This window comes from Bidens hawaiensis, unplaced genomic scaffold (genome assembly GCF_021521415.1).
Source record: "Bidens hawaiensis isolate Kalapana, Puna unplaced genomic scaffold, B.hawaiensis_p1.1 tig00055339_1, whole genome shotgun sequence".
NCBI classification, from domain to species: Eukaryota; Viridiplantae; Streptophyta; class Magnoliopsida; order Asterales; family Asteraceae; genus Bidens; species Bidens hawaiensis.
Genome location: NW_027500003.1, coordinates 67,563 through 79,922, shown reverse-complemented (window position 1 = coordinate 79,922; position 12,360 = coordinate 67,563). Strand labels below are relative to the sequence as shown.

At 41.2% G+C, this 12,360-nt stretch overlaps 1 protein-coding gene across 3 annotated transcripts; it reads left to right on the top strand.

Annotated features, from left to right (window-relative positions):
- Nucleotides 1-9,087: 9,087 nt before the first annotated feature.
- LOC143601079 (uncharacterized) lies at nt 9,088-11,760 on the top strand. Of its 3 annotated transcripts, none has more exons than XM_077078583.1 (7): nt 9,088-9,229; nt 9,923-10,374; nt 10,455-10,501; nt 10,625-10,706; nt 10,802-10,873; nt 10,964-11,071; nt 11,263-11,760. In XM_077078583.1, exons 2-7 carry the CDS (start codon nt 9,925-9,927, stop codon nt 11,569-11,571), a joined length of 1,068 nt encoding a protein of 355 aa, XP_076934698.1. In that variant the 5' UTR covers nt 9,088-9,229; nt 9,923-9,924; the 3' UTR covers nt 11,572-11,760. The 3 variants fall into 3 exon arrangements, with proteins under 3 accessions (XP_076934698.1, XP_076934696.1, XP_076934697.1); XM_077078581.1 differs by having other exon boundaries at nt 10,622-10,706; nt 11,263-11,656; XM_077078582.1 differs by having other exon boundaries at nt 9,195-9,238; nt 10,622-10,706; nt 11,263-11,656.
- The last annotated feature ends 600 nt before the right edge of the window (nt 11,761-12,360 follow it).

The following is a 12,360-nucleotide window of genomic DNA, read 5'->3' as shown; positions in this document are numbered from 1 at the left end:
TTTGCCAAAGACATCCGCATCGAAATCTTAGACCGCCCGTCTGTTCCGCAACATCAAGTTTTAGTGATCCAAACGGGAGTAGAATCCTGGATGACACTCATTATAGTATACTTGTCATACGGAGCACTTCCGGAAGGAAAGGCAGTGGCCCGGAAGATAAAGGACAAAACCTTGAACTATCAGATACTTGACGGTGTTTTATACCGACGTTCCTTCCTCGGACCATTACTACGATGTGTAGATGCCGAGGACGCGAACTATCTAATCATAGAAGTTCACGAAGGCATTTGTGGTCTTCACGTTGGTCCGCGCATGGTCATGGCGAAATTAATGAATGCCGGATACTATTGGCCGAGGATGCACTTGGATGCGGTGAATGAAATCAGAAAGTGCGATTCTTGTCAACGGCATGCCCCTAACACGTTACGACCAAAGAACGAGTTAGTTCCAGTCACTTCAGCTTGGCCGTTCCAAAAATGGGTTATTGATATCATTGGACCTTTCCCTGAAGCCCCTGGACGGGTTAAATTCTTAATAGTAGCCATCGATTACTTTACAAAATGGGTGGATACCAAACCAGTTGCTTCTATAACAGCAGCCAGCGTTAAAAATTCCTGTGGGAATTCATCATATGTCGTTTTGGCCTCCCCCTAGAGCTCGTTAGTGACAACGGGACACAATTCGCGGACAATGGGTTACAAGAATGGTTAAAAGAATTACAAATTTCTCAAATCTTTACCTCTGTAGCTCACCCGCAAGCGAATGGTCAAGTCGAAAGAACTAACCGGACGATTAAAGAAGGAATCAAAACGAGATTAGGAATGAAACAAACGGGCTGGGTGGACGAGTTTCCCCATGTACTATGGGCCTTCCGCACTCAAAGGAATTCCAGTAATTTCGAAACCCCCTTCAGTTTGACATATGGCACAGAAGCCATGATTCCCGCCGAGATTGGTATCCCATCCGCCAGAGTTCTTATGATTGAGGATAATGATCATGAAGATGAACCTTGACCTCCTCGAGGAAAGGAGAGAACTAGCATCAATCCGCGAGCATAATTACAAACGACAGTTGCAAAGATATTACAACTCGCGGGTTCAAAGATGTGAATTCGATGCTGGAGACTTTGTCTCCAGCAACAACGAAGCCTCCGGACAAGAACCTCCAGGCAAGTTGGCCCCAACTTGGGAAGGACCCTACAAAATCAAGAAAGTTTTATCTAAAAGGGCCTACAAGTTGGAAAAGTTGGATGGGACTGAGATCCCTAGAACTGGGAATGGGGCCCAACTAAAGAAATGTTACATATAGTCTATTTTTCTTTTTTGGCCTACGCGCCTAGTTGGATGTTTACAACTTATGTATTTTTGCTTCTTGTAATTAGGCTTATGCCTCAGTTATGAAAATTTTCATTTCAGTCATTTGAGACTTGTACTATTATATAATCCTTTATTCGTACACAAAAAAGACCCTCGGAAAACACTTATATTATAAAAAAATAAACAAAGTGTGCAGGAGACAATAATAAACCTTCTTTATTTATACAAAAAGGGATTACAGGAGGTGGAGAAGCCTAATTAAAAAGAAAGAAAAAGATCTATCTATGGCGCGGCATCTTCGTGTTCCGTATCCTTGCCTCCCACATCTCCCACATCTTCTGCATCTTCTTCCTCCTCATCAAGCTCAAAAAGAGTCTTTAACTGCTGAATGCTGTCTTCCTTATCAGCAAGCTCGGTTATCTGACCCGTCAAAGAAAATTTCAACGAATCGAAATCCTTTGATTTCTGCTTAAGGATGGCAACAGTGTCTTGACCAGCTAAGACATACTCTTTCGGACGCTTAGAAGTTGAGCCAAACTGGTTACCTTCTTGGAAACCCAGTTGGCGACCAGCTTGTTTAGAAGATTTCAGAAGGATAGCAACACAGTTTCACAGCTCATCACTAGCCCGAACATCGGCGGTGACCTGTTGAAACAATCATACATGAGTAACTCTACAACACTTAGATTATTGGTGATAAGAATAACATATATACCTTGGGGATGGCTTCCGACATTAGCCATTTTCGATCCGCTTTGGCTTGGACAAGTTCCAACTTATGACCAGCGCATTCCAAATCCTGCGCACGGTTCTTGGCATTAAGGTCAAGTAGACGCTTGTCCTTAGAAGCTGATTCAGCTTGAAGAGTCTCCATCAACTTGGCTTGTTCATTCATCAATTTGGCTTGTTCGTCCAATTGTTTCTGGAGAACACCCTTCGCTTCCTCAGCAGCGATCGAGCAACCCTCTCCGCCTCCAGGGCCTGGTTGGCTTCCCTAGCTTCGTTGATAGCCCTAAGGGCTTCTTCTTTGGCATCGGAAGCAGAGGCCGCCAGTTCGTCCCATTCCTCATTCATCGCCAGCCAGTCTCTGGTTATTTCATGGGTAGTGGAAATAGAATTTGCCACATAGTAAGAGTGAGAGTTTAGCAATTCCTAGCGAATACTGAGGCGACGTCTCTCCTTTTCACCGTGCGGAAGACTCTCCCGCATAAATTCATAACATACGTCCACGTCACGGAATGTCGAATCCCGACGTTAGGTCCAATTAGGTTGATGCGGGGTAGGGTCTTCCTCTTCAGGAGTAGGAGAAGTTTGGGAAGCATAAGGGAACGTGCTTATACCCCCTTGATCCCTGAAACGGTAAACATTATAAGAAGGCAACACCTTGGCATGATCAGTCGTGTCGACCCCCCTGTCCTTCACAGGATAATCATCTGCCACAATTACCGGGTCCTTGGAAGTGTTAGGAGGCGGTGGTGGCGGACGAAGAGGTGAGTCTTTCAAACCAGAAATACCTTCGGAAAGGTTATCCAGGTTCACTGAAAAACATTAGCAAAAGGTTAGAAAAATTCTAATACATAGCAGCTTACAAGTAAAAATACGTTGCATACCTAATGAGGGATCGTTCGCGTCAAGTTGATCCAAGCGAGCTTCCAGGGCTGCAGGATTTGCCTTCTTGGATTTTTTCTTCTTTAAGGTAATTGTGACCGGATTAACCTTGCGCTTCCCGGCCACTTTAGAAACGTCCGCATCAACGACTGGACGTTTACCCCCAGCGGTAATATTATCAGCTTCCGGACCTTGGCATCCGCAGCAGTATCAACGTCATCTTGACCCGCCGCCTGACTTGAAGTGGCTCGTTGACGGGTAAGACCTGCAATTGAGTCCACAGCTTTGTTAACATCAGTCGAATATACTTCTTCACAGAGTGATGACTCCTCGCTAGATGAAAAGAGTACGATCACTCCGCTAGAAGTAATGGCAGTTACGGGTCGGGGTTGTAGAATGCCCTCACCTTTGAGTATGGCTTCTGCAACATACTTCTCACCTTTGGCATACATTGGTTCGGAGACCAATGGTTCCGGACGAAGGGCAGTAGGGAACGGAAAGTTGTTGCTCGTCTGATCCAAAAAAGGACCATCTTTTGGATCAATCGGACGCTGCACCATCATACCCCCTTCTTGGTCCAACAAAGTGCTGAAGGCAGAACCCTCACCTACACAAAGCAATTATAGTAGTCAGAAATTGCTAGTTTATTAAGAAAAAGATAGAGGTAATCGACAAGCTTACTCTTATCGGTCTTCTCGTAGGATGGTTCCAACTCAGGAAACGGCCACAATCGGCTCATTTTCGCACTCACCATTGCTCCCTCGTGAATGGGACGCAGGGGAGTCGGGGTAGACATCAGTGTCTAAAACCATGAAAGACCTTCATGAGCGGTAGCAGGAACCACGGGCATGGGAGCTTCCGCTTTACGTTTCGATATCTTGAACGGAATGACGTCCTCGTGAATCCAGAAAAACTTTGGCTTCCAGCCATGAAGGCTACGGAGCCACTCCGTGCCTATAGTCCTCTTCTCGATGGAGGCAAAACTATACATCCATCACGAAAGGTCATTTTATAAAAAACGGCAAACATGCCAACAGTTGGTTCTAGGTTGCGAGTTTGGCAACAGAATTCGAAGTGTCGAATCCTCAACATCCCGAAGGGATGGATCTGGGAAAGATGAATCCCATAAGTTGTTAAGACCGATTGGACAAATTTGGTAATCGGAATCCGGAAGTTCCCCGTGGTAAAATGGTCTACGTAAACAGCTATTTTATTCGGAGGAGGACTAGTGGCAATAGAACCACTAGCAGGATATTCCGGCTTCCACTCCGTCGTCAATCCATATACGTTAACAACATCTTTATAATCTTCTTCTTTAAGGCAAACGACGACATCGTTAATAGTGGGAGTAATTTTCTTTTCTTTAGCCATTTGAAAAACGAAAAAGATGAAGATATCTCAGAAAGAAGAAGAAATCTCAGAGGAGGATGAAAAGTCTTGTATGTTTAAGAGAATTTGAAAGTGATAAAGGTTAAATGGAAACCACAAGGGTTATATTTATATCCATCGCAATTAATGCGATCTATAAAGTGACAGAGGAGAGAGAAACCGCAGACCGTCAGATGGTTGACACGTTACGATCTTGCTCATTCTTAAGGGCATTCTCCGCATCGGCCTGTTTCCACTTAGCAGTTTGGGCAACAATACGATGCTCCTCGGCTTCTTTCTTAGCAGCTTCAGTGGCCCGCCGAGCTTCTCCCACTTTCCTACCAAGAGTACGCCACTCACTTAAGACCTCCTGGCTACCGGCCAAAGCATTAGCTAGGTGATAAGCTACGTTTGTGTGAAGATCATGGCGGGAAAGGTCACGTTGATATGCCATCTCAGCGGGTGGCGTACAGTGTTCAACAAAATCTATACAAGTTCTAGGATGGGAGAACCGTGACCCATTAGTAATGCCCCATGGAGGGACGAACAGTTCATGTTTGTCACCCAGGCCCGTGTCCCCGTAGTAACGGGAACCTGAAGGTTTAAGGCGAGCCGGGGTTGAAAAAGGCTGTTGTGGAGGAGGTCGAGGAGGAGATTCCTCAGTTCTGTAACCCTCCTCATTAACAGCAGGACTGTCTTGCTGACCACCAGTACCACCCCCAGCCTGAAAAAGATAGTCAAAAACGAGTATCAGTTCCAGACTGGCCGTTAGATCCTTCCATAGTGGCAGTATCAATCGGAGGGGTTGGCACTCTTTCTTCTACCAAAGGTGACGATGGTTGATCCTCAGTGTTAATATTGCTAGGAGGAGTCGGAGGCTTATCCTCTACATTCTTCTCTGGAGAAGGAGATGGTTGTTGTTCAGTTTGAGGAGTTGGTGTAGGCAACTTCTCAGAGACATCTTCACTAAAGATCAGTGGATCTACAAAAACAAAAGCTATTTTTAGCTACACATCTTATGAAAGTATAGTACTTAAAAAGATTAATATGTACCCTTCAACAGTGTCAATACGGTCAGCAAGGCTATATTGTGGCTTCTTAAGACGGTGAATTTTTCGTTTCTTCTTTGATGGCCCAGCCTCAGCATCCGCAGTCGCCTGCCTGTTTGACTCCTTAGGAATGTTTAAGGACATCCTCGTCAGAGTCTTCCTCCTCTTCGGAAACAGGAAAATCAGAAGCATCGCCATCGTCATCGATTGATGATAGAATGGCGATCATCCCGTCGGAAGTAATGGCATTAAGGGGAGGAGAGTTTAGAACATACGCACCTGTTTCAAAGGTAGCATCCGAAATTACAGGTTCAGTTTGAACATTCTTCGGAAAAAGAAATTGAGATTTGGTTTTTTCAAGAATAGGCTGGTCTCCCGCCTCGCGGATACTTTTTCGGACACACCCTCTGTCCTCAAAGAGAGCATTAATCATAGAACTCCGACCTGAAAAGATAGGAGCTTAATCATAAAAACACTCAAGAAAGCAAAGAGACAGTAAAAGGCAACTTACATTCATTCAAGTCTACGAAAATGGGTTCCATAAATTCCGTTGGCCACAAACGGCTCATGCCTGCCAACTTAGAGCTTCTTCCGGCAAGGCCCGCATAGGTGTCGGCTCCATCGTGAGTACACGATACCATTCTTGACCCTCATAAGCAGCGGTAATAACGTCAGGAAGGGCAGAATTCACTGGGCGGCGAACCATGTTTAACGGTACCACGTACTCAGAAATCCAAAAAAACTTATTCCGCCAATCTTTGGATACCTTTTCAACTTCATATCCGATACTTCGATCAGAAAACCCTTGACATGTATACCAACCATTACGGATATTAAGACGGTAAAAAACTGGAAATCGATCAATGTGTGGCACCATGTCACGTGCTATGCATACAAACTCGTAATGACGAATCCGCATCATAGCACGGGGGTGCAGTTGAGATAAGTGGATCCCATAGGCAGTTAGCACTTTATGGAGAAATCTCGTTATGGGCAAACGGAAATTCCCATGAACGAAATAATCAGCATACACAGCCATTTTCCCAGACGGTGGGAAACTGGCTATGGAACCAGGGGAAGGAAACTCCGCCCCCCATTCGGGTGGAATACCATACGTTTCCAATAATTTTTCATATTCTGAATAATCCCACGACACTTCTATTTCGTCGACCTCAGTCTGTACGTTCGACATTACAATGAAATTGAGTAAGACAGAAGAAAGTTATATAAAAGATTCAGAGAAAACTAAGAAGATAATCAGGCGAAAAGAGCGATAAAACTTCGAATAGAAAGAGTCTCTCCTTATTTATACCCATCGAAATTAATGCGATGGGATATGAACAGTAGAGAGAGAAAATCATCGCCCAATCAATAATTGCCACGTCACGAGGGAAATTCGAAAAAGTTAAAAACCTGCACAGTCGGGTACAGTGACAGCCGTCAAAAACGTTCCATCATCTGTTCACGCGCCTGCGAGTGGTCAACTTGTCCTTTTTTCATGATTATCCATACCAACAGAAGATATTTTCCACCTAACTTCCGAACAACAAAAATCCCAAACATACATTAAGTCCATAATTTCACCCGCATAAAGACTTCACACAAAAGAAACACTGAACTGGGGGGGACTTATAGAGGTAGGGTACCAAAAAGACCCAAATACCCTTAAGTACTACCCGCGGGTCATAGAGGAACCTCTAATAGGCCAACCGCGGGGCATAAGGATCACCCGCATATCACGATAGAGGAGGAACGTCCTCATACCACGCTCGAAAGCATTCCTGCACCCTCAGAAGTCGTCCGCAGGACAGGACATCAGCCCGCCCGAACTACCAGGAGGAAGTGCCAACGGGACAGCTGTCATTAACCAGTTATCACCTAGAAGAATATTCACGATTGTTACTTGAGGAATACGTGACCTACCGGCCATTGAGCAAAGGACACCTGGCCAGGTTGTTATAACCGTGCACATGGCCAGGAGGCGAGTCATCCTATCTTTGGGCGACACGTGTCCAGGTTGTTATACCTATGCACATGGGGCGTATGGCTCAACCTATCATAAAAGGACACGCGTCCAGGCGGTTATCGAAGATCTTCTAGAAGAGGACAGCTGGCCCAATCATCTTCCTACATCCTTCGGCTATAAATACTTTGTCAAACGGTATGAGGTATTCATTCACTCACTTGCATTCTGACTACACTTAGTCTGTTTACTTCAGTACTTTCTCCATTTACGAACGTTACTGATTCTCACGCCGGAGGGTGGTTACAGGAAGACCCCCCACTCTTGTCCTTCATGTAACGAGACTCATGGTGTTTGTTTTTCAGGTTCTGGTCATTGGACTTTGGGAAGTTACTCTCATATCTTAATAATAATTATCATACTTTACCCTGTGGATTCATTGGATCCAATACCCATACCCGAGAATTGGATCCTTGTTTCTTCAGGTATAGATGTTAAATTCATTACATATAACACATGTACGTCTGCACATGTAAAAGAACACATGCATTGATTTGTTTTGGTTCTTGTACCATTGTTTAAAGACAACATGTGCCTGTTGTTTCTCTTCTGTTTCTTTAACTTGGAGACTTATTAGACTAGACTACTCACTAGTGGGGGGATAGAGTTTTGCTCATAATAAATTTTTTCATGGGATACCCTTCCCCATGACCCATGTTGACTACATGCATGAACTATCTTATCTTATAAATACAAAAAATGACAACAAGCATAGCATAGGATCCATATTCCAAAAATCTTAATCATGACAATATGTATGTATACACACATACTTAGGTGTTTATGTTCTTTACCATTTAACAGCTTATATGGGCCAGTCACCATCACCTAAACTTTTTAATTGTTGAAATGTTATCTTAAAACAGCTTCCAAAATAAACTAGTATGAATTATTTTGTTCTTTCAATTGAATCCTCTAAAAAGATCACAAATTCAATGTACAACCAAACAGACAAATAGAAAATAATTGTTTGAAATCTAATGTGCACATGTATGTGTATAAGTACAAACAAATATACTTTTGAGTCTAATTAACTTCAAACATGCTCTCTAAACTAAAATTACATGTACATTAGTTGTTTTGTGGCCTAGCGAGACCAAAGTGTTGAATAAGGCAATGAATTTATTTACATTTATTTCAACGACTTTATCAAAATATAATTTAGCATCGAATTCTCAAGACATCTTTGGTTCCGTACACAATATATAATTATCATAATTCAAATTGCATAAAGCACAGGTTAATATGCTATGTTGCTTCTTTAAAAAAAGTTATGAACTAATAATCCATTGTTTATGTTATCTACTGATATCAATAAAGTTTAAAGCTTGTGTACCTTCAAGCTACCAAAAGAATGCTAATCTTTTGAACTATATAACATAATATTTAATTTCATAAGAACCACAATTTTGGATGACTAATGTACCCTTGACATGAGCTGGCAGCACATGGGTATACACCATCCATACACACACCAGCTAATAATTTGATTAATCATGAATCAATGTACCAAGATTTCTCAAGGGCATATTAGTAACATTCACTAAGTCATGCTTGAACCATGCAAACTCATGTTTCACGTGTTGTAAATCACTGTACAAGTAATTGTACTTTAAGCAATAAAATGTGTGCCAATGGCTAAACACATACTTAACAGTCAATCACTACAGGGGCATATCAGTCATTGCATATTCAGTTTACCCTTACCCCATCATTTTCATACATGATCTGCTCACACCCCACTGAAATCTTCTTCACACACTCATCAAGACTCAATTTTTATTAGCAAGATTTGAATTTGAAGGCCAAGTCTTTGTTTGCTCTTGAAGCACAAGTCAAACCCACAAAACTTTCAATCAAAAAAGGTAATCTTGGTATGTTTTGTTCTAAATCTGTTAACATTTTTCATTTAAATGTGGTTTTACTCTGTTTTTCTCTGTTTCTGATCTTGAATTGGGTTGAGCTTGTATTTATCTAATGATTTTAGTATTAGTTATTGTAAATTTAGCATGAAAGTAAGTGTTGCACATGTTGTTTGTTTGTCTAGGGTGAAAATGACAATAGTAGCATTAAAATCCCGGGAATCTGTAGTTTTCATCATCATCGTACTCAGTAAATCCCACCAATAGCAAAGTTATGGATGAGTTTTGAGGAGGGTAAGATGTAGACAGCCTTACCTATACCCCGTAGGAATAGAGGGGCTGCTTCGGCCCCGATTGGTGCACGTGCCTTGGTCTTTCGGCTATCAATGTCACCACATGGTGCATGATTAACCTTCCGCCACTTTTAACGTTATTATCATGAAACTAGTAAAATAACATCAAAACTAGTGCAACTTCACTCTTGCCCGCCCGAGGGCCCACACATATGTACATTATATGCGCACAGGGCCTGGGAATCTGTAGTTTTATAAGGTTTAAAACGTTAAATTCAGTAAATAATTTATCTAGGTTTTGTTTATTTGTGTTTAATTTTTGTGGGTTTCAAATTTTATGATCCGTGAGTATGGCTAGCAAATTGATCTTGAATTTGTGTTTTTTGTGACTGAAATCGAACAGAAATGGAGGCTGGAAATGGGGTTCATGTGGAAGTTGAAAATGGTGTTGTGGATCAAGAAAACTCAACTGAAGTTGAACCATCAAAACTGGAAGTGAGTGAATCTTGTGAGGATGTTAACGGGACAAAAATCCCAAATTCGGTTGAGGTAAGTAGCAATGGGGTTGCTAGTAATGAGGTTGTTACTAATGAGGGTGCCTCAAAGAACAAAAAGAAGTCCAAAGACGGTGTAGCGGTTAGTCTATTGGCCCGTAAACCTAAATCCCATATAACTCAAAGTTTATCTTTCCCTGCTAAACCGCGAGCCCATGACTCCATGAGGACTAGCATGGACGGGCACCCTGTGAAGGGTCGACCCGCATTGTCAAATGCAAATGCTATGAATCCTGCTAATACAAGAGCTTCTACTGGTATGAAAGCAAAGGAATCGGGTCCAAATGTGCGCGTGTCAAGGGTAAATCCGTAAATTCCTTTTCTTGGTTCTTTTGGTTTGTTATGTCATTCATATTTATTATGTTTTCTTGTTTGTTTTAGCCAAGGAAGTCAACTGGAAATGAAGATGGTCCTCCTGCAGACAGCTTGTATGTTTATTTCAAGAATTTGACCTTTTTTTTAATAAATATCTTGTTGCTAAAGTAATATTGTTTCTTTTTATAAATTTCAAGAATTTGACTTTTTCATGAATCTATCTTCATGATTAGAAGTGTTGCCTCTAGTGGGCAGCATAAGAACAGTGTGGTGGGATTTTCTTCTAGGCTGGAAGAACGGGCTGAAAAGCGAAAAGAGGTCATTATCCAACCATCTATATGTTTATATCTTTCGTTTCTTTTTCACATAACGCGTATATCAGTCGTTAATCATGTTTATTTTGTGTGCTCTAGTTCTTTTCAAAGATAGAGGAAAAGATTCATGCAAAAGAAGCAGAGAAAACCAATTTGCAAGAAAAGTCAAAGGTTTTAGCTTGTAAAATCTTTAGCTTATGACATAATGTGTAGAACTCAAGCACTTAAATCATGCGATAAAAATCGGTTTTTTAAATGCAGGAAAGCCAAGAAGCAGAGATAAAACAGTTGAGAAAAAGCTTGATGTTTAAAGCTGCACCGATGCCGAAATTTTACAAGGAACCCCCTCCAAAAGTTGACTTGAAGAAGGTATTCAACTATTTATAACATCCTGAATTTATAATTCATGCTTGCATCATATATTCTATGTCAATATGTTTATCTGTCAAGATTAAATCTTTATGCTGTTTCTGTTTTCCTGTTGATCATATCTCTGTGTAGTGAATACTTATAGATCTAAATGTATTTGGGTTATCGATTTTTAATACTCGAGTACACAGATACCAACAACACGCCCAAAATCTCCCAAGCTTGGCAGGAACAAGAGCAATGTGGCTGCAACCAGCAATGGGACCGCGGTTAGCCCACGTGTCACTAGAAACAAGACCGTAGTGAACACAACAAATGGTGATAAAGACACTGCTGTTCCCAAGAAACTGATAAGAAAATCTTTACCTAAAACTCCATCCTCTAAAACTGAAGTCAAACCAGAAAAGTCAAAGGAAAAGGTGGTTAAAGAAGAAGAGAAAGCATACAATGAACAATCCCATGAAATCCCATCTCCAAATCCTATTGAGGTTGAAGGTTAAAATGTTAAATTGCGGGGTAATTTGTTTAATATTTGTATCTATTAGAGTTCTTTTATATGTTTTCCAAATTGTTAAGTTTTCGCCTTTTCGGTGTTGTGAATAGCGACTGTATGTTACTGTCACATGTTCAAAGATCTTCTGGTTTATAACTTTATATGATGTTTGTATGAATTGTTTTTTCTCCTTAAAATCCTGAGTTGCATAATTTGCAGAAACTGTGTTTGTTCTTGTGGGATTGAAAAATGCATTATTTTCCATATGTTAGTTATATTCATTTTTACCCAGAATATGCACTTTTGAGGAGAAAAAAAAAACATATTTTATATAATGTATTCATTTCATCCAATATTTAGTGATATCTATAAGATAATGGTTGGTAGTATTTGCAATACTTGGTGGTGAAGCAGTAGGTGGAGAAGGTGTTGTCGGGTTTTCGATTTTGTTGATGGTGGTGGATGGGAAAAGAGGGTAACATAAGCAGCCGAAAACCCAAAGTTTGTCGGATGATGGTTTTCGCTAAGAAAGGAGGTTAGTCGGGGTGGCAAAGTTTAGGAGCTTGCTTTGTAGAATGCATTTTACGTTTAGTTTTACTCTTTCAAGAGGATGTGAGAGAGCAAAAAGATGAGACACCATGACCATTCCATGTTTGTAAAATTATTGAATGAACTGTTTACATATTCCTTACCATTATCACATTGAAAACATCTAATGACGCGATTAAATCAGGTTTTAATATGATCGTGAAAATGAAGAGAAATAGAGAAAGTTTGTGATTTATTAGCTAGAGGT